The 22,479-nt window shown below is 40.8% G+C and overlaps 2 protein-coding genes across 3 annotated transcripts in view; both read right to left on the bottom strand.

Moving 5' to 3' along the window:
• Window positions 1-456: 456 nt before the first annotated feature.
• Window positions 457-3,847, bottom strand: LOC133933069 (solute carrier family 22 member 13-like). Its single transcript, XM_062380021.1, is given in 8 exon segments — window positions 457-463; window positions 742-936; window positions 1,052-1,141; window positions 1,143-1,277; window positions 1,365-1,459; window positions 1,533-1,653; window positions 1,731-1,902; window positions 3,844-3,847. Coding segments are annotated over 8 exon segments (819 nt in total).
• Window positions 2,770-22,479, bottom strand: part of oxsr1b (oxidative stress responsive kinase 1b) — a 34,721-nt gene continuing 15,011 nt past the window's right edge. For both annotated transcript variants that reach the window (XM_062379595.1, XM_062379596.1), the window contains exons 4-18: window positions 19,159-19,300; window positions 12,686-12,741; window positions 12,342-12,451; window positions 11,900-12,001; window positions 11,640-11,773; window positions 11,159-11,207; window positions 10,336-10,401; window positions 10,117-10,239; window positions 8,019-8,054; window positions 7,477-7,653; window positions 7,226-7,281; window positions 6,827-6,879; window positions 6,501-6,569; window positions 6,143-6,207; window positions 2,770-5,918 (exon numbers count right to left, since the gene is read on the bottom strand). In XM_062379595.1, coding sequence (XP_062235579.1) covers window positions 5,844-5,918; window positions 6,143-6,207; window positions 6,501-6,569; window positions 6,827-6,879; window positions 7,226-7,281; window positions 7,477-7,653; window positions 8,019-8,054; window positions 10,117-10,239; window positions 10,336-10,401; window positions 11,159-11,207; window positions 11,640-11,773; window positions 11,900-12,001; window positions 12,342-12,451; window positions 12,686-12,741; window positions 19,159-19,300 — 1,313 coding nt within the window. In that variant the 3' untranslated portion in view covers window positions 2,770-5,843. The remainder of the gene's footprint in view (window positions 5,919-6,142; window positions 6,208-6,500; window positions 6,570-6,826; window positions 6,880-7,225; window positions 7,282-7,476; window positions 7,654-8,018; window positions 8,055-10,116; window positions 10,240-10,335; window positions 10,402-11,158; window positions 11,208-11,639; window positions 11,774-11,899; window positions 12,002-12,341; window positions 12,452-12,685; window positions 12,742-19,158; window positions 19,301-22,479) is intronic.

Raw genomic sequence — 22,479 nt, 5'->3', positions numbered from 1 at the left:
GCACTGTTGGGGTTGTTGAATACAAAACAGTATCTGCAACGGCCCCTAGTGTCAAGCTATATATTTAACATCTTTTGAAACTATTGATGAAAGGTTTGTAGAAAGAAAACCAGTAATGCCGAAAGATGGTAAAAATAATAAACCTAAACGACACAAAGAGCGAACGGACGATGTTAAAAACCAGATTACTGTCCAAAAAAATCTAATGACGCATTCTGTGATCATCGGTTCATTAAATGTTGGTGGGTGGTTTTCACTGTATAGTCATTTTTTAACCTCAACAGTAATTTAAATGTAAATTTCTTTTTAAGTGAGTAAAGAAAAATGAACATCATACATGAGATACATTACTTTCCTGCAGAATTAGAGAAGTCCAAGAACTATAAGAAGGAACATGGTGATACACTTTTACACTTGTATTACTGAGACCCTGGCAGCTGTGTTCCAACTAAATCTTCACAGCCTTTAAATATAAGACATAAGAATTTGAAGTTAAATATTACACGTATTAACACTTAAGCATAATACATTTAAAGTTGTGTATATAAACATCCTAAGAAATTATTGTTAACACCATATCCGTTGAAGCTTTGCCTGTATAAGTTACATTTTTGTGCAAACTCCAGATTTGATAAAATCTCAGCGGTCCCGATCTTGAGTTCCCTGAAATAAGAACAAATCGATTATAATGTGCAACTTCTTGAAATAAGCGCTCGGTTGATTAAAGGTTCATCAACTCACCTTGGTTCAGTGTGGTCCTGCAGTTCAACATTGCAGGTTTCAGGCAGTAGCAAAGCGAAACCTCCAGCAGCAATGGGGATGGTGCCGTATATTAGCATGGGGATGGTGTGATGGTAGACGTCCAGGAGTCTGACCAGTGGAGCGAGGATTCCCCCCACATGAGCACACATGGAGTTCAGACCTACACCGTTCTGCCTACCAGTACAGATAATGGGTTTATCAGCTATCTCAAGTAATTGAGTCAAAAAGACAGTGTTAGCCAATATGGCATCATAAAACATTATTATGTCTAGGACAATAGCTACCTTACCTTATAACAGTGGGGTGTAGCTCTGCAGTGTATACATAGATAACGGAGAAACTGGCAGTTGCTGCAAATTTTCCCAGAACAGCGATAACTGTGCTGGATGAGTGGTAGAGTTCCCAGACGTGCAGGAACTTCTACTACACCAAAGATGAACTGCATGAGGTAGATATCCAGACCAAAGCTGCAAACACCCAGGCTCAGTCCATAGTACATCAGACTTGTTGCAAACCTATCAAGTTAGAGAAATGTGTTCAGTGCCCTCACAAAGTTATTGGTTTAAAAGTGTGATCAGATTGTGGTTGAAATGAGCTCTCACCAAAGGAAGCTCATTATGAGAGCACGTTTTCTCAGATACGAAGTCCTGAAGATGTCCAGCATGGTTCCTCTTTTGGATGATCCCACAACCCCAAGCTAAATAATTAAGGTATATTTGTTCATCATAATATATTTACTTAATAGCTTCATTGTGCATGAGGTTGATCACCCGGTCTACCAGGTCTTCTGGGACCTTCCTCCCATTCAACCTTGCTGCCCTGCAGATTTCCTTTATGGCCTCCTCCTTCTTGCCCTGGGTGAGGAGCCAGCGAGCTGACTCTGGAAGAATCCTAGTTGACATTTAGATTCATAATCAAAAACTAAAGTATGATCTAAAGTAATGATTGTGGCACGTGAGGCTTCTGACCAGTAAAAGATTCCCAGAACAAGGACAAGAGGGCAGAAGAGCACCAGCTGCAGGATCCTCCAGTCATGGATCAAATAGGCAATGCCAGACATCATCATCAGTCCAAGAGGGAAAGAAGTGTGGCAGATGATGACACAGAGAGCACATTTGGAAGAATCACTCCATTCTCCACCTTCAGGGCAGTAGGACAGATAAGACGGATGTTTTTACCAAACTTGGTAGGAATATTACTTAACATGGTATCTCTAGATGATTCAGTTTTGGAGCAATGGTCAAAGGTAAATGTCAAAATTACATTGAAGCTTTAAAGACAATATTGAGCTCATACTGAACAGAAATGTTTCCCTTATAATATGACATTTAAGTGAATTGATAAAATGATGTCATGCAAGGATCAAAACTAAGTTTTGGAGCTAAACGTAAAAGTGAGGAGAGGTTTATAGTTTTTAGGCTAATAACTACAATTCTCACATTCTCTTTCTCTCGCTTCTAATTTTCGGATTCTTACTTTGGTCATTAACAGGTATGACGCTGCACTATAATGCACTTTGCAGCTATGGTCTGCGTCGCCCCTCCGAAGCTTTTCACCGACCTTGAATTGGAACAGTAGTTCTGTGACTGATGTTTCTTGACATAAGCACAGAAACAAAGCAGAAGGAGAAAGGCCTTTGATATATTGTCGCTGTGCACTAATCAGGATGCAGCAACCATTTCAACATTTGATGAAAGGATTGTTAAAAGTCAAGATAATGAGAACTATGAACTTGAAGGGAGAAAGAGCTGAGGAGGAAATACTCAGGTTTTAAACTGTGGAAAATATTTGAATTACAACTTGATAAATATCCCTATTCAAAAAGAACAATACAGCAGAAGAATGAAGGGTTAAAGGCGATGGCCATCAGTCAACATATTAAAGTACCAGTATATGTAGGTGACTGTTTTTCAGTTAATTTTCCTCATATAGTATTTTATTAACTGGAACAACTTATTCTCAATCACAAAACATGATGCATTTCAATAAATCATCCAGTGCTAAGAGTTGGCTGATATGCTCATTCTTTATTGATTCAAAATAATGAAGAGAAACATGCTTTGAACTCCTAAACGATCAAAAACAGAGAAAATGAAAGAATGGAAAAATAAAAATAAAGAAATAAAGTGAAGAGAGTTGGGAAATTCAAATATATTACAGCCTTGATGAGTTATTGCCTGGACAAAGGTTTCTTTTTTTTTTTGTATCTGTTCGGTTGCTCCGGCCTTGATAGACATGTAAGCAGGACACTAGAGACTGATGTTGGAGAAAGAATGACAAAAAATCCAGTAGATCTCCGTTAGAAGCAGGGCTCGGTCTTTACAGCACACATGCACACGCACTTTCTCTCAGGGCTCATGCGCAGCTATCCTGTTAGAAAACCAGGAGAATGGCACCAAATACTGTAGCTTAGAAACGTAAGTGTAACGCTGGGGTTTTACAGATGTTTTCAAACCCCTAATCTCCATGTGTAACAACGCCTTCATTTCAAAGACACCGAAAATCTGAATCAAAAACTCTACGTGTCAACAAATTGGGGAAAAAAAATTCACTTGGTCATTTTCAAGTTAAGGCTAGCGTAAAATGTTACACGTTTTAAAGTCAAAATACAAAGATTTTCTCTTAACATTTCATCTGCAAGCAAAAGAAAAGAATCATTCAATATAGCATTTGGAGGGTTATGATATTATCACATCACCAAATGAAACAGTAAAACCTTGCTGGCATTTGAGATCGATACAACAGAGCAGAGTGTTTCAGCCACAGCCGTCTGCGCCAAATACAGAGATTCACATTCATCATGAGAGGATGGTGAGATCGGGCCTGAATCAAAAATGCAATTCTGATCATTCAAAAAGTTTACAATCATAGTTTTAGGAAGGGATGGTATGAAGTACCCTGAAGTTCAGATACCTGTACTAGCATCAGAAATGCCTGTGTTACTGCCGGATCGGGCATCGGCGAGTACGTAAACCTAAGTACTGATCCGTCTAGTTTGGAAACAGCAGTTTTACTGTACTGCTACTAGCTAGTACTCTTTATAGATCGGTGAACAAGTGGTTTCGGGCAGTGTATCGTCACCCATGCTAGCTAACATGTCCGCAATTTGGCTAGATTGTGCGCCCAATTAAATGGCAACTCAAGACCTCAAAGTAGTGCGAAGCTAAAGAAAGTACTTGTGCATTTCTAGATGTATTTATTAGTGTTGTTTTTCAAATTGATACTAAAAGTGTGTATTTACTTAACCAGAGCCAGGCCATACAACAATGATGGTAATCATCCCTTTCATACAGGGTTAGTAGCATACAGCTGTTTAAATAGGTTGTATATGTTGATACTAATATCGGATTGGTACTCGGTATCGGCAGATATGTAAAGTCCAGGTATCAGAAACGGTATTGGAAGTGAAAAGGGCATCGGAACGTCTCTCGTATCGAGCAGACAGCTGTGGCTCCACGGCAAAATTATATTTAATATTTTTTTTCCCACAAAAGGCAAAAAGTGAAGAGCTGAAGTCTTTCTTTTTACGTGTAAAGGTCCGCAATAAACGTCATACATGAAATACAGTAAAAGTAACAGTTTGCCCTGCAGAACGAGGGAAGTCGAGGCCAGACGTCGTTGTGGTCGTTTTCCTTCACGCGGTGCCACAACCCACAAATTGTGTCACAAGACAGAAAAAAGGCAGAGTGAAACACCCAGTACAAAAACAAATCAATGCCAAATGTCAATATTTACATATTAGAGGTTAAATCAAGTACTTGTTTCATCAACATAAACAAAATATGCACTTAAGTCTTTTTTTGTGTTTAGTTTTTAAGGATTTGAGAAACTTATTCCAAACAGACATAAACTTATACCAACAGACACATCTGATCACACGTGTGGTTTCAGCTGCTGTCAAACATTTGACTATTATCACAGAATATTAATTTTCACAAGAGGCCAATATAAACAAATCTACATCAGGTTTATGATTTCATTGTACATCAATTCTGATCATCACCTAATAATTAATTAATACAGGTGACCTATTTATTTGTCTTTTTTTCTTAAACATTTGATTTTTATTTTACATTTCAATAAAGACTCATGTCTGATGATATTTAATATTTTCTTAATCAACAAATCCCCCGTGTGTCAGTAAAAACTACAACACACCATTGCACTTGTTGACATTTTCCTTCGTAACAATAAACAAGGTCAGGGTTGTTTATTGAGTTAACTTCACAAAAACCATCCTGATGCCAATAAAACTTAAACGAGCACGTCTTTATAAGTCGATTCAAAGTTAATGGCCAGTTACTGAGTACAATTATCAAAGTTAAATATTGGTGACCGTATTTTTATAGATATAAATCGTCCTTAGGAACAAATTGGCTTTGAGCTGAAGGTCACGTTCAGGAAGTTTAACTATTAACTATTTGTTGACGCAAGGAAATATAGAATAAACACAGAACAGAACTTAGCCTATTAAAGGCTGTTCACTTCTATCTGACGACCGCATTTGGCATCCACACATTTCAGGTTTGTGTACAATATTTTATCCCCCCCAACCTTTCAAAAGAAGTAAAAGAAGTTGCACTTCAGCATCTGAAACCACACTTGTACATTTCAGACAACACAATGCTTCATACGGTGCCGGGGGACCTCCCCCAAAACGTGCATTCAGTAGTTCGGATGAATATAAGGCATTGTTACACTTATTGGGATTTAAGGGTGTTAGTTAAGATTGTGCAAATGCATCTCAAATTAAAGAGAGAAAATAACCATGAAGGAGACCAGAAGGAGAAAAACTAAACGTTGGAGATACTTTCATCCTTCTACGTATACACTGTAAACTTTCTTTTTTTTGTCGCGGTTGTTGAGTGGTTCTTAAACTGAACGCTCTGGTACTTTAGCCGATCGTCTAATTCAGCGAGACGGCGTCGCAGAATCCTATGAGTGATGAAACAGTACTGTTTTTTCTTTGGCAGTAGTGTTTCTTTACAGCCATAGAAAGAAAAAAAAATGCATTGAACTATTTTTTTGTTGTAATTTTCACATTTTTTTAGGCAAGTCATGGTTCCAGGTAGAACAACAGTTTAATTAATGCTGAGCTGAGCAAAGCCCATCAGTTTGATGTCATCTGGTATTTCAGATCCCTCAGTTCCAGAAGCCTGGGAAAATAATACAGAGGAATAAAGAACAGCTAAATAACAGATTTGAGCAATGACACATTTTGAAAGGTCAAGTGAAATATTCTTTATTTGAAAGTAGTCTGTTTTTTTCACTTTGTCATTACCAACTCATAATAATTCTTGCAGGAGTATCGATGATTTTCTAGAAACTACTTCAAACATTTTCAGCTTCAGTTGAAAATGGAACTTGAAAAGTTACTCACCAGTTTGAAAGTGACGTTTTTATTGGATTGAGGCTCATCAACTATTTTCTGCAAATTTGCTGCAACTGAAATCAAAAAGATATTTCAGTCTGATGGGAATTTCTTGGAACTTCAAAATATATAGAGTATGTGTACGTTTTCAGACATGACCTACGGAAAATATCTAAAAAATGGCTAAGAAATTGTTCAGTTTAGTGAATGTCTGAAAGCAGCTGCAAGAACCAATCTCCTTGTATAAGTGGTTCATGCACGAGGAGCTGTATTTCATTCATTGTGGACTTTTTAGACATTAAACAAAAAGACAGACTTTTAACCTTCAGATGAATATTGGGAGAGAAATGTTTTTTAAATCACCGACCTATTACTAGGTCTTTCCCGTCCACCAGACCAGCCGACACTAGCTCCTGGGACACGCCGTCTGCTGTGTCTGTAGAGAGTATGAGTAACAAATATTCACAAGTGGCTTAATAAGATTGACAACAACACTGATGCAACAGTCAAGACAATAGAACAGTGAGGGACTGTGTTGCAGCACCTGTTCTTCTCAGCGCTGATGAATATCGAAATAAAATGACTGTAGCTCTGTTTTTTTTTTTTAAAGAGAAAAATCTACTTGGTGAAAGGTACATACACATTTCTGGTTTTCACTAACAAAAGTGTCCAGATCAAAAAAGGTCCACCTACCTCTCCCTGGCATATACTCAAAGCGGATGTCGTTTAGCTCCTTCTTGGAGTTTCTGAAGGGACGAAGGAAACAGAAACCGCATCAGAGGAGTTAACTGGATCAATCATTGACTCTTTCCATTGGAATCAGATTGCAATATTCATGTACCATTAATATGTGAGTGTTTGTGCATGTAGTGCTGCATGCGTGTATGAATGGGTCAACATCTGTCATATCTAAGTGACTGATATCGAAGGGTGTGTGAAATTTGGAGCAGCCTGATGGCCTATGACAACGCATGCGCTCTACATGGAGCCATTCTTGTTTAGCATATAAAATAAAAATACAGACACGCAGGGATTGTGAAGACAAATCACCTTTTCCTCAACCGATCTTTATGTGATTATATATCAACATACCTTAACCTTAATACCAAACTAATGGGAGCCGTCACATCCCCTGAAGCAGCTGGAGCCTGTCGAAACACATCAGAAAGAAACATACATACATGAACATAAGGTAAAGTTGAATTAGAGGTTTGGTTTAATAATTAGTGCATCTACAGGAAGAGATTAAGGAGGTAAACTAGTGGTTTAGTAATGATTGAAATATTCGTAGCCTTAATTAGAAGCATATGAGGGAAACGTGCTTTGAGCGAGTTCGGACCGACCTGTGTGGGAGAAGCTGCGGCAGCAGCGCCTGGTGTGGGAGACGCAGCCTGGGCAGTGGATTGAGTGTTGACTGGTGTGGGCTGCAGTGGAACCTGGCCCGCAGCCTGAGGTAGTTCTGCCTGACCTGAGGCCGTCGGCTGGAGTTGATTACTTGAGGGCTCAGGAGTCTGGAAAACCTGAAGCAGACAGTCCATCTGATCTTACTCATGTTTTTTAAATCCCTGTTCAAAAGACGACTGAACTACTCAAAAGACAACTTGTTAATAGAGAGAAACATCCATCCAGTATTTAGTCTAGTAAATCCTTAATTTTTCTCCTGCCACCACTTTGTTTTACCATAATTGTAGTTGGAAGAAAATAGCGGCGTGGCCCTTATGCTTATCATTTTAAAAAACATTTCACACTTTGTATGTAAAATCTTTAAATTCACTGTTTTTCTAGAAGGTTTAAAGAATATGATCAAAACTAACTAACTAATCAAATTAAACTGTGATCCCAGTGTTTGAGGTAGAACTGTGGAAGGAGACTGTTGGACACTCACCTCTGAGCCCTGCGACCCCTCCTTCACTCTCGGTGACTGTTGAAAACAGAACAAACACTCAGAGAAGGATTTCACTGCGAGGCCTTCAGCAAAGCAAAAAACCGCACGCGTGGATGCAAAGAACACAGTTAGCCAGAGAGGAGAGATAATCAGATTAAAGCGTTTATGGTCGGACGATATGAGATGGAAAGAAATGCCAAACAGTAGAAGACGTTGCTACACACGGTAGCTATACCTTTAATATTTCTAGCTATAAAAGCTAATCAACAGGCCTGATTACACAGGAATACTGGATATAGAGCTTTTGTACCTGTAACTACACAGTAATTTGTGTGCTTTTATGTTCTTATATAGTTTAAATTTTTCATTCTATTCTGTTATTATTCTATTCTGTTTTTATCTGTACTACAGCAGCCGTAATACCCTGATTTACCCCATAACTCAACCTTTCTTTATCGCATATCAATGGATAAGCCAATAAACCTATAAGATTACCCAACTCAAACTCAAATCAAACCATATAGAGTAACTGTCTATCAGGATATAAGATTGGATCCATATCTACCACCTCCATGTGCTGCTAAGTGAGTGGTAAACGAGTGAAGACATATCCTGGAGTTTTAGATTTGAAAAAGCCAAGAAGCAGAGTAAGTCAGAAGAAAGTCACACATTTACAGAGTCAGACAGACAAAAGGTTTAAGTTCAAACCGGAGCAGTCACACAGAAGCCTCGCAGGCCCAAATGAAGACAAACTGACTTGACTGAGAGGACGAGGCGTGGCGTCTGACCTGCCGTCTGAATAAGCCCATTGATTCAGACGTCCTGAGACTAGTATTCACGCTGCTACTGAGGAAACAGTATTTGTCTTATCAGCACAGACTAAAGAGAGTAAGTTTTTTTTTTTCGGAGCTCAAGAGTTGCGGGACCTAATAGAGGAATTCAAAGTTCAGTTTGCCAACAAGTAGCGGGTAAAAGAAGCAGCATGAAAGCAGCGGAGAGACTTTAACATTTGAAATCACTTGATGGGGATTAGATCAAAAATAAAACAATCAAAGGAATGATTGGTAATTTGAATTTTATTAATTAAAAGTGATTTTGTCAGTTTAAATACAAAAGAAAAAAAAAGAGGTTTTAGAATGAGAAATTGAAATACAGATGGCGTCCAGGAAAGGTAACTCTCACTCTTTTTAGTTTTGGAAAACGGTCAGTGCAAATAATTAAAGTCCTCCAAGTGTAAGCAAATTGTATAGCTTAATTTAAAAGTGCAGTTAATCGACCTGTAAAGCATGTTTTCTTTTACATCCTATTCTTTCCGGTTCAACTAACCACAATCTCTGCTACTTTTCACTGAGAACCACATATTGGCTTCTTTTCCACTTAACAGAATAGCTCACTGTTATAAAAGACACCTGCAGGGACTAACTGTCTGCAATGTGGTTGACTTCCACTTGCATGTCATCTTCAGCATGGACCCCTTTTTTTATTTCAGAACCTTTACTTTCCACAACCCTATTGCACAACTTAATCTGGGGATTTCTACAGTAGTTATCTTCTAAATGGTTTAGTGTTCCACCGCAGTACTATTATCTGGAGGATAACAGCGTATCCCTACACAGTTCACTTTCAAGAAGAGATTTAATAATCTTTTTAATGTCTGACTGGATCCAGTTTCCCGATTTTTTTCCCTCACTCGTGCACAACCCTCGCTCTAATAACAAAAGGTTATCTGCTCTTTTCTCCACCCTCCTCCCCAACATGCCCCTGAGCTAACGTGCAGAGAGAGTCCTTCCTTGTTAGGGGAGAGCCATCTGTATTTATGAGACAAGTGAACAACCCTGGACGAAGGCAGCTCGAGTGGGTAGGCGAAGCGCACTTGTCGCCTGGGGGCGCTAACAGGCTTCACCTGCTGCTCCTTGGCCATTGGACAGAACATACACACATACAGGGGGAGACTCAGTGGAGAGGCAATGGACAGACATGCACATGACAATTTCAAAAGAGAACAGCGATTAAACGACAGGACATGTGGGGTGTGTATCAACAGAGTTAATGTGTACACGTGAAGGAGAAAGACACAGAACTTGTAGGTTCCTCTCACCCTTAAGGCAGCAACAGCAGCTTTGCCCTCTTCACTTTCTTCATCCAACTCGTCATCACTCCATTCCCATTCGCCGTCCTCTGTTTTATGCAGCCGGCCACTGGAACCTGGCACTCGACGAACCTGACACACGCACACACACAAAACTGTCTTAGTGGCAGGTAACTGGAAATTATAATATACTTTGATATAATGACATATTAACATTTGCCGCCTTACCCTTTTTGACCTCTCAGTTATTGTGGGCGCCCTCTGAAGTAACTTCTCGTTTAAATACTCGTGGGTCTGACACAAGAGGCAAAGAAAGAAAGGCCGTCACTCCAAAATCATCTGTATCTGTGCGTCTGTAGCATTTATAGACGCAGTTAACACATATTGTGCTTCAATACTGTTGAAGCACAATATGTGTTTAGATAAGCAAGACCTGCCCTCTGCTGGATATACAGAGTACTGGGGTTCCTGCCATTGACCAGAGTCATGACCAGCAAACCAACCAGGTTGTGTTTGGGCCGTGTGACATGCTGAGGCAGCTCTCTAGTTGTTCCAGTTGATAGGGCGCCAGGCCGGAGCTGAAGTCTGGAGTTAGACTGTTTATCCCCGCCTTTGTTAGAAACAGATCTGTGCAAATAATACTGAGAGGAATCCTGCGGTGACCTCACACAGATACACTGACAAATAGAAACCAAGTGAGAGGAAGCCTGACTCACACAAACACGTCCTCAGGGAGAGACAAGTTATTGGTTTATTTTCAACTCCTGATGTTTTAGGCTTTTTTTGCTCCTTTCCCAACATTAAACCCCTTGTTCAATCATTTCCAAACCTCTGGAGCTTAACGAAAACAACAAAAAATCAATCTCTTGTCATTAAAGGGATTTAGATTATTTTTAAACTGAGGCTAAACTCACAGAATTTAGACACAATCACTTCTGCAGGATCAGACATTTACACATCAACCAGTTTGACCGGTGCCTGAAACGGGGCTGATGCTGACTCACTGAGTCATTCATTCAGTCTCAGGTCCAGAGGGAGCACAAGCACCTACCTTCGCTTTCTGAAAGAATTTATGCTTCAGCAGCTCTAAGGATGTTGGCCTGAAAAAAGCAACAGAGTAGCAATGAATTAGTCCTTTTAATTCGACTGTCACAGCCTTTATACCCCCCCGCTGATTGAAAAACTTGGGACATTACATTTAACAGAACTACCGAAGCGCGATGCAACAAGATGGCTTTCAGGACAATTAAAGCAATTATATGCTACTTTGCTCGAAATGAATTAAGTTGTGTAAAACAGTTCTACTGTGTGTATAATGAGTGTCAACAATTGCACCTTTGACATGTTATTGAACTCTGTACATAATTAGAATACTGCAGATGAAGCAAAAACATCGATGCCTTGGATTAAATGTGTTTACTTAAAGACACTGCGTTAGATGAGACTTTGGCTACAGCCGAACTGATATGTTCTCATTTTAAACACTGTTTTAAGGACAAGGTGGAACTGCTACAGACAGCTAAAATCTGCACCTTTTTTCTGGTTCCTTCTGTAGACACATCGAGATCATCTTCCTGAAGGATTTTCCATATTTCTTCACCATCTCCTTGTCTGTGATGCCGGTCTCCAGGGACGGAGGGTCATTCTGCAGCGTCAGCATCAACACCTGAAGATACCACAAACACGTTTGCTCAGACATCACAGGAGAACCCACTGATGTCCAAATTTGTCCTGCATCATTAACCACAAGTTTCTAGTAACGTTAGATTGTTCCACAGTTTTCTCTTCTCACCTTCATTGGCGGGTATTTGTGATAAGGTGCAGCGCCTGTGGCGAGCTCAATGGCTGTGATTCCAAAACTCCAAATATCTGCTTTGAAATCATAGCCCCTCACCTGCAGAAACACAAATCACATTCATCCTTTACAAACAATCTCTTTATTTTGTGGTAAGATACATGTTAAATGATCTAAAACATGACATTTGTTCACAGAAAAGTTTGCATGTTTCATTCTTGCATTAAGACAGACAATATATAAGACCAGTTATATTAGAGTCTTATTGTGTTGATTGAGAGTGTTTTTTAAAACAATGTCAGTCATAAATGAAAAATGAAAAATGACTGTGACCTTCATTAGCATTTAATCTTAATGTTTGTTTTTGGCTGCTTAGATAAAGTTGTGTTTAACTTTGTGAGGTCTGTCTTTCTCAGTTTTTCTGCTTAAGAGGACCGACCTGCTCCATGACCTCTGGTGCCATCCAGCATGGCGTTCCCACAAACGTCTTGCGCACTTTGTTGCGAGTGATGTCACCACCTGTGGCTAGAAAGGCACTGACGCCAAAGTCTGAAGAAAGGGGAAAGGAGAGGGTGAGCAAATTTGATACACACGCAAAGGACCCAAAGCAGTTAGTCAATAATAGTACTGTCAAGAGGGTCAATGTCCCTCCACAGATTGGGGCTCCTGTGCATAAATACATCCAGATACTGGAACAGAGTCAGCAGTCTAACAGGGGAAATGAGGCTGCAGCAGCAATGCAGGTTGGGTGTGGGAGAGTGGGGTTGCCTTGTGGCTAAATACCTGCAATTTGCACCGAGCCATCGTCCCCGAGGAGAATGTTTCCAGCCTTAAGATCTCTGTAAAGACAAGAGAAGAATTTGTTCATGAGTGCCTGTCATACAGAGCTCTCAAAGAGAAAGTGATGAGGCATCTTGTGAAGTTTAAATGGGAAAAAACATATAAAGAAAGAAAGAAGAAGGAGAAAGTAGAAAAAACTGTTCAGTCACTGATTCAATGCAAACTTGAGATATGTTCTTTACTTGATCTGCTTACTAATGAGGAAATCTTGAAAGAACGTATGGGCTTCAAAGCTTTCATCTTTCTGCAGAGTGGGCTTATTGTAAAAGACTTAATTAATGGCACGCACACACAGTCTCTCTGTTGTTAATCTGTTCAGCCTCCCCTGGTGGCGATAAGCGGATTCAACAGGGACAGCCGTCTGACTGCCTGTCTGCCACACACCATATTGCCATCTCACCAGCCAGACAGAGTTGTCATAGCAACAGACTTTCAGAGATAAAGTCAAAAGGTTCAAATGAAAGGCGACGGCAGTCGGCTCTTCCTGCTGTCCAGCATTTCAGCAAGTTTATGTTCTTATTAAAAGAGGATAAACCAAAGAGAAACAACATATGCATCGGTTTTAGAAGGATGTTACATCCAGCAGTTCAAACTGTTATTAAAGGAGAGGTTGTAGGTACCTGGGTATTGTTATCCATAACGTTGGTGTGCAGTAACTACAGCTGTGCAGTAAATTGATTATGCAGTTTATTCAAACTCAGTGGTAGAGTCTCTTTGCCTGGCTGCAAAACAAGTTTCCCCTCAGGGACAATAACGTTGAATTTGAATAATGTGAGGAAGATTTCAAAAGGGCAAAGAACTCAGAAGAGAGACAAGCCCGAGAACACAGTCAGCCACTTCTCTGACTGTAACGTCTCAAATTCACAGTTTACCCAAAGACAGATCATAAACCTGAATTGACTGTCAGACATGATTCAATATAGATGCCATCTCAACAACTGAGCAGTTAACCTTGCTGCCAAAAGGGGGCAGTACAGTAAAAAACATGCAGCTTTTAATGAAAGATAAATGATGTTGGATCCTCTTGGCAAAATAACTGGTCTCAATGAAAATGTAAGAATAGAGGGGTCTTGGGAGCACTGGTTTGGAGATGACACATGACGCAGCTTGCAACAAACAAAGGCTAATTTTACCATTTTATTGGACACATAATTGAATCCATGTAATACATCCACTTGTGCCAAACCCCAGATATGTGGTCTACAAATGCTGCAGAGATAAATGTAGTGGTTTGAAAGATTCTGGTGCTACTAAGACAAGAATTCAACTGAAGCACGTTTACAATGTGAAATACAAGATGAAAGTTTCCCTGCATTTCAACTGCCAGGGTTTTTAGACTCTCCCTGAGGACCCTGGTTTTGCAGCAAAAAAAGTAAAAGGGAGGGGGAGTTGGCAGTTTGGCTCGAGCAGCCCTTGTCCTGCAGCTATAAGCTGCAAGTGCAATCTTTACAAGCAACCTACTCAAGATGCACAATGTGCCAAGGAGGCTCAAGAGCTTGCAGGTCGTAGTTCAAATGTTTGTTTAAATGCTAGTGAATACTTGAGTGGAGAGGCCTCTTTTGCTGAGTGTTCCAGTAAGATACCCCATTGCCGACAGATCTTGTATAGAGAGGGGTGGGGAGCAGCAGTGATGGAGAAACGACCTGTGCAAACTTTAGACTCACCCGAACAAATGGAGACCGAGTTGCAACTTTAACTGAACTTCTTATCTGGGTTGGTTTCAAACTATTTCACGGCATTTCGAGTAAGTTGTAGCATAGCAGCATTTTGTTAAAACTAATGACAAAATAGTTGAGTGTAAACTTTTGCATATAAAACTGAACAATTAACATTTCATACCAATCTAAAAAAAAGTAACTTGTCTGCATTGGGACGCTCCATTTACTATGTGTACATATCATCAGTGCTATTTCACTATGTTTGCTCTAATAATAATGTTAAAGTGCTCTTTTAAGCTGTAAACAGGAGCTTTTCATGTTTATTTACATTAATTTAGAGCTGTAGAGTGAACTCAGTGCACTGTTGCAGATTGATTATTTGTTTTCCTCCCCACGACAAATCTATTGGTTGAAGACTGAAGTACATTTATAGTCGGCCCAGATTTTCTATGGTTTACTCGTCTAAGCTGTAGTTTAAATTACCAGCCCAGACAGAAAGAGCTGTCAGTGTGCTACATCTGGCAAAACTTGCACAACTGTCAGAGTAGGGACGATGCAGAGAACAGGAAAGGGAGAATGAAAAGCAGACATGACAGTCTTTGCTCGTGGATGTGAAAAAACGCCTTTAGAAACATCTGCTGCCATGAAGAGGGTCTGTGCTCTGCGACTTGTCCCGCTGCCGCTTTGCTGCCCTCACACAACTGCTATGGTTGACATCAGGTCAGAGTATCTCCTGCTGTCTTCCATTAACTTCTAAGAACATGCTCGTACTCTAAGGCGGGTGTTAGCACATACAATGGGGATGATTTAAGTCAAGTAATTTGAGAGGTTGCTTTTTAGGGATTAGTGGGGAGGTGCAGAGGAAGACCACTTGAGTTTGAAAGGCATGTCTGGGAACATCCCAAAATACTTTTCCTAGTTTACACAATCGCTGTCTCCATCTCAGGGGTTCCAGTTGTATTCAGGGTGTCGCACGGGTTAGAATATCAGTATTTTAATGAGGTATTATGAGTTCAGACTGGGCCATATCACAAGTTCTGCTTACTTGTCATCTTGCTTCTTTAATGTTTCTTGGAAAAAGGAGAAGCCGTAGCAATGTATTCTGTTTCTATATCTGGAAACGCACTCAAGAGTCGTCCTATGCTACTTTAAGAGAGAAACATTCTCCAAAGTAGAAATTTCACTGTGCTTTTTTAATGATTTTGGATGTTTAGAGCTTTTTTGCTGTCAAGAGACTATAAGAAGTTGTTAAATTAATAAATTACCGATTGACTTTGTGACATCAACATTATTTTCATCTGAATAATGAGCTCAAAACACGAGATCAGAGCTGTGTTATCCTGGTAGGCACTGTCCATATCAGTGTTAATTTTGGCAGCTATTTTTGATCTTAGTCTTTTGACGAAAATGCATTTTAGTTTTAGTCACATTTAGTCATTTTTATCCTTCTTAGTTTTAGTCTAGTTTTAGTCGACTAAAAAAAATTCCATTTTAGTCTAGTTTTAGTCACATTTAATAGCCACATTAAACTCCTTTTCTATAAAAACATATAGCTGCAACCTAATAGCTTAAAAAATATATATTTAGTTTTAAATGTGAAAACAAAAAGGGAGAGCAGGTCAGACTGGAGCCGGACACAGAAACTGAACATCGGTACAAACCAACTGCAGCTTCTGCTTTGATCAAAAAGCTGCACCGCTGATCTCTGATCAGCTGAGACCAGAGAAACTCTGTGTTTTGACTGTTTTCATAGTTAAGAAGCAGTCAGTCACTGAGCGGCATGTGTCTCTCTGAGCGAGTTGAGGTTGAATGGAATGTCTGGGAACATCCCAAAATACTTTTCCTAGTTTACACAATCGCTGTCTCCATCTCAGGGGTTCCAGTTGTATTCAGGGTGTTGCACGGGTTAGAATATTCAGTATTTTAATGAGGTACTTCATGACGGCCTGATACGATGATGTTTTAAAAATTATTGTGACTTAGTCAACCACTAACATTTTCGTCTCGTCAACGAAAATTAAAATAGATTTCGTCATAGTTTTTATTTTCAAAGATTCGTTTTCGTTACGTCTTCGTCTCGTCTTCGTCATGGACAAAAGGGTCGTTAACGAATATATTTCGTCATCGTCTTCGTCAACGAAATTAACACTGGTCCATATATGTCCACGTATGGCATCCTCATCTCTACAGTCATGCTTTCGTTCAGCTTGTTGAAATCCACAATTTAAAACTTATCCAAAACAATAACATCAATATTATGTTAGTCCGGATTTTCAATTGAATTGATTCACTGCGATAACAAAGCACAGAGGAAGCTCAAAGAGTGATCAAGGCGATCTGCTTGCGTCCCTCCTGCATTGATTAAATGACCATGGAGGCTATGGTTCACTGCAGCAGATTGTAACACTCAGGGGAAAAAAAGCTGCAGAGTGCAGACATTCATTAACATTCACAGGAGAGGAGGAGGAGGAGGTGACAAAATGCACCATGCAAGTTCATAGAAAAACTCTAGCGGAGAGAGACAAAAAGCCGACCTGCAGCTAAAGGCCCAACTCCTACAAGTCAACCAGCTATATGGTACAATATTAGTCTGCTTGGAGATACAGGATTTCTAATTCCCTTAAAGCGTATCAGGAATGTTGCAATGGAAGGTGTATGCAACAAAAAAGATTGAAACTTAAACAACACATGTGATCTCTTTATATTTATCACCCACTGAAACGATAGCTGAGCAGTAGCCAGGTGGGAATAGCCAGGCAATGAAACTGTCGGGCAGATTTATCATCCTCATCTGGCAGCTCTCGCACCTTTCAGCTCCACCGGGTCACCTCCTGTGACATCACATCCTGGTGCCAGGCTCACAATGCCCCTAACAGGGCCGTAAAAGAGGCTTTATGAGATGCCTTGTGGGTCCTGAGGGGATGAAATACCTCCTCCGCTTTAACCATACCCTTTTGACCACAGAAATATCGTTCCTCTGGTTCTATAGTTTGATTGCTTTTTCCATTCCGCTGAACTGCACTCTCATGTTTTTCCAAATCATTTTTTTTTATTTCTCATTTCTCTTTTTATTTTCTCATATTTTCAATCTTGCGTTAAGAGCCTCTCTGCTCCCAAAAGCAGCGTAACCACAGCAATTACCTGATTATTGCTAAAACACATAAACACGTAATTTAGCCTCCAAGGACGCAACGCTTCCAAAAACTAGAAAGAGCCACAATTTCATTATCACTTTCCAGTAATTAACTCACAGGCAAAGTCTTCTAAGATTCAACCGACGAGGTATTTGTCTCGTGTCACGTGTAAGGTGTCTACTTGCTGGTTGAGCTAGAGAACAAGTGTCACCTCTGATTCACAGCTTTTCCACACTGCTGTGAACGTGGAGACGGAGAGGTTTACCGTCTTGTGGTAAATGTCTCTGCTCGAGCCTACAGTGCAAGGCCGCTACACTCTAATTGCTTTTCTGCCATCCCGAGCTGGATGGAGCATATCATGTGATACTCTCTCTATTCGTCCGTCCCTCCCTCCCTCCCTCCGTCCTTGTGGACCTTCACCCACTTGACTCTCTCCATCACCCCTGCCCAGAGGCTCCTTCTCATATGATCCAGCTTACACCATGAGGAACGCATGGAACACATTTGCGTCAGCAGGCAGCTTTCATCTGACCATTGCCTCTCCGCTCTCAGTATGTCAATGGTTTTCAGTGCTCACATTTTTCTTTTCACTCAGAAACTAGCGATGGACAGAAATGAAGAACCTTTAATATTTTTTTTCTTTCCTTAATAGCTAGGAGTTGAAGGCAGGTTTAATTCAACGACAACATTTTCCTCTCTCTGGCTCTGACTGATAACCCTCTCAACATTATGCTGGAATTGGATACTTGTATGCTGCAGCAGACCAAAGTGGACTACCCTTTTAATTAAGATAATGTCTTAAATAGTGTTAATGTCGAGTCCACATATCGCTTCCGCTACAGGTTAAAGCAGTTTTCTAATCAGCCGGTTGTTGAGACTATATCATGGCTGATGACAATACATCCCTGATCCAGACCCGTGGTTCACGTCTTCAATCAGGCCTCTCTCAGTCTCGTGTTGGCATGCTACAGTGAAAGCTGCTCAGCTGTTAACCAAGCTGAAAGGCGATGCATTATTTAGACGAGTAGCTCGTCTGGAGCAGCGTGCGTGTGTGTGTGAGTGTGTGTGAGAGTGGAGAAAAAAAAGATAAGACATATGAAAAAGTGAGTAATGAATATTAAATACAGAGGTCGTGTGACAGCTTCTCCAGTCAGTGTGTTGACTGGGTTCATTGTAACGGAAGGACGGAGTCCAGGGACTTAGCCAGGTCTTGAAAGATCTTAAAGGAGAGCTTTCCGCATCACATTTCATATGGTACGTAAATCTGCCATTGACACATTCCACTTATGCATGGTCATATAGTAGCTCTTAAAGATTATCAGCTCGGGGTGTGGTATGTGTTAAGTCTATTTACAGAAGTCTTGCAGCACTTTTTTGAATTAAACACGTTTGATTAATTCACTGAGAGGTTTTGTCGTATAACATTAACAGGAAATAATAGATAGATTTTTAATTTTTTTTTCATTTCGTCGCAGCCCATGGTGAAGCATTCTGCCTCTTCTCCATACTGATCCGCATGATACCCCTGAAATTTAGGAATTAGAGTGACAGCCTGAAGATGCCATTTCACGGGTACAGTTTGTCTGAGTTGATGAAAAGAGAGGAGGCCGAGGAGCCTCTTTACCTGTGGATCTGTCCGTTCTTGTGTAGATACTCCAGTCCCTCCAGCACGTCCCTCAACACGGTGGCTATGCTGGCCTCGTCCACGACGCCCGTCTTGTGTTCGCCTCGCGAGATGATATGCTTGATCACGTCTAGCACGGAGCCTGGAAAACAGATAAAGCACAGCGGTTGACAAAAAGGCCGGACTTAAAAACATATTGCTTCACTTGTCATTGTTGAAAATGGCATTTACGATTGTCAACATTACCGTCAGATAGAAACAGAGATTGTTCAGCACTCGGCTTCTTTGGGTAAATAAATGTTGTAAATCAAGATCTCACATCTCTGAGAAAGTCACCTCAGGCTGGCCAGTTTAATTTGTTTAAGCCTCCTCTAGGACAAAACGAATTTATGAAAACACACACTTCCTGCTGGATTGGCAGACATTCAGTCAAGATAATTTATGTGTAATCTTATATTGTTTAGATAAATTCGATTGTGGGTACACAACAGCTTCTTTCTAGATCCGGTCCAAGACCCAAGATTAATTTTACTGAGGGAGGAAAACTAGATTAAGCTGCTTAACCCTAAAGATCACCACAACCTTTCAATTTGGCCAGGGCAAAACAAACCAATGGTGCCGTGAGATATATCACAACATTCATTACCACACATTCTTCTAAGGGGAAATCCATCCTGAAGAATTTGTAATGTGCAATCTTTGTTTTCGGAAAGTGTGGCCAGTATCTACCAACATACACAAGTCTCTCATTGATTAAACAAGGGGAAAACATGATGTCATTTCAGGAGATTAAGGCTCAGTAAGTATTTTTCATCCAAGTAAGTTTCATTTTGAACTGGTGCCCACCTGTTAATCAGATTATATGGCCAGTTAAAATCACCATGGCTACTGACAGAGTCATTTCATTTGTTACCATTTACACAGCCGCTCTTGGATAAGACTCTCGATGACATCATCATTACAGTCTCTCTGCAGTCGAAGTCACAAACACAAACAGTTTCAGGTAATTTAAACTGTATGTGAAGCCTGTTGTAGCATGACTTTGCCTTCAGAGCTGTTTAAACAATGTAGAGATCTAGAGTACAGATAAGTGAACAGGTTAGGATCTGGGTTTATAAGTCAAGCAGATGTCTTTGTCTTCATTTGCTGCAGCTAAACAGAGGAACTAGTTAACTGACCTGGCTGCTTAGTGTCCCCCCCCCCCCCCCCCCCCCGAAAAAAGACAGGTCACCCTCAACCTGGCTCCTGCTGAATAAAGGAGCCCTACGGATGAAAAGTCAAACTGCTGCCCGGGTACGATTTCCTTTGTGCGACTTCCAAAGAATAAAGAATCTCTCTCTGAAAAGAGGTTCAGCATTTGCATTCGACATGACAGAAAATTGGGCGACACTGGTGAATGGGGACAAAGCAGAGAAGCAAATAGAATGCCACTTGCCTGACAAGCTGTATTGTGCGACACACAAACATCACACTGCTACACTGTGTGTCCGTCCCTCCCTCTCTTGCTCATACACTCACACCCTCAGTGAAACACACACACACCCACACTGAGCAGCACTTGCAAACAAAAGCTGGAAATCGCCCTTTCAAGGCCCTGAAAACACCATCAGTGACTAAACTCCGGGACTTAATTGATTGCCTTTTAGCAACTGTGCCGATAGGAGCGAAATACATTTATGTGCTCCTTGACTTCGAGGGCCTTCGCCTGCGACACTCAGACAAGCGCTTGATGCACTACCCAAAGAGGCTGACAATGTAGGGCCACCTGAGACCAGACTGTGTTGATGCAGCGAGTCTTCGACACAGTGAGACAGAGAGGCGAGAGTAAGAAGGGAGTGAGGGAGGGACGATGGGTTCAACGGGTTCTTCGTGCAGTGACGGTGCACAGTAGAAATCGTGATTCAGCAGCGAGGGGAGGAGATGAACCTGTCCAATGATGGGACAGACGAGGGAAGGCAGGCAAAGCCGACTAGATGTGTCTGACTGTGAGAGATAGTGCATGTATATGTGAGCAGGTGAATGAGTGAATAGGAAAGACGAAGGAGGAGAGTATAAGAAGAGCGCAGCCTCAGGACTCTGATGTGACAGCTTATTGTAGCTCATTGAGAAAAGGGAGCCGGTTTGGTTTATATCCTCCTCGGTTCTCTCCAACACTGTTCCCTCCTCTCTCTCTCTGCTTCTGCAGGGAGGGGAGGGATCGATGAGAAGTGACAGGTGACGAGCAGAGCGCTCACGGTAGGAGGGTGAGCAAATAGAGCCAAGTTCCAATAACAGCGGAGATGTAGTCCTAATGAGCCAATCCCAATGAAAATGGGATTAGTAGACTAAGTGTTAATGTGAGTGCAGTGGGTAATATGACGGTTCTGTTCTTACTCACTCAACTGGTTATAAAAAGTTCTGATGATGTCTCTACACCAAGTATAAGGCAACACACAGCAACTTGCTAACTGAGCTTATCATAATGTCTGTCAGTCAATCAGCATCTCTAAGTAGAGCCCGAATTGTAATAACTTAAATGTTTATTTTTGATAGGGAAGTTTAGGAAATTAGTTACCTCGTGTTTTGAATGACCTTTTTGCATTGCTCTTTCGCAGCAGTTTGTTATATTTTTTAACTAACTTTGTAATTGTGCTTATGACTTCTTGGGACTGGGAAGACTAGGGGCCGAGTGAATGTTATGTCCAGGTTTCCCGAAGACCAGGGGCATAACACAGATCATACAGATATGAGAGTTGTATCAATCTTCTCAACTTACTCCTTCAGATCATACCATGACACGTCTCCTTTAAGATGAGGGGGCACTGAGGGAAAAGGATCCCCAAGAGTATGTGCACACACACACACACACACTCATACACACACACACCCGCAGCATGGTGCAGACTTTGGAGGATCACTAAATGTCAACCTTGTCAGCCCCATTCAAATTAATCTGATTGAACTCTTCATGGCTCATTAGGTTGTTTCATCGGGCTGACACTGATTGACAGGTTAACAATCCCAAAGTTCACTTTGGATAGGAAAGACTACAGCTTCTGAGACAAATGACACCTGTTGGCCTGGTTTGAGCAGTGCTAGTCCGAGCCCTCAGGGAGAAACTACATACAAATCATAGGGAATACATTCGTACTCAAGTGTATTGTGCTGAGAGCATGCAAGTACCCACACAAGTGTATAATCATAATTTCAGTTATGTGTACTATTAGGCAAACTTTTCTTTCAAGATTTCTCATTAAAACAGTCATGGGTTCAAGAGGCAGGAATTTTTAACACAACTGTGCTTCATCCAGCGACCTCACCTTCAAAGTCTTTCCACTCTCG

Source organism: Platichthys flesus, chromosome 21, assembly GCF_949316205.1.
Source record: "Platichthys flesus chromosome 21, fPlaFle2.1, whole genome shotgun sequence".
In the NCBI taxonomy this organism is placed as follows: domain Eukaryota; kingdom Metazoa; phylum Chordata; class Actinopteri; order Pleuronectiformes; family Pleuronectidae; genus Platichthys; species Platichthys flesus.
The sequence above is the reverse complement of the archived record's forward strand: the minus strand, read 5'-3'. Positions and strand labels throughout refer to the sequence as shown.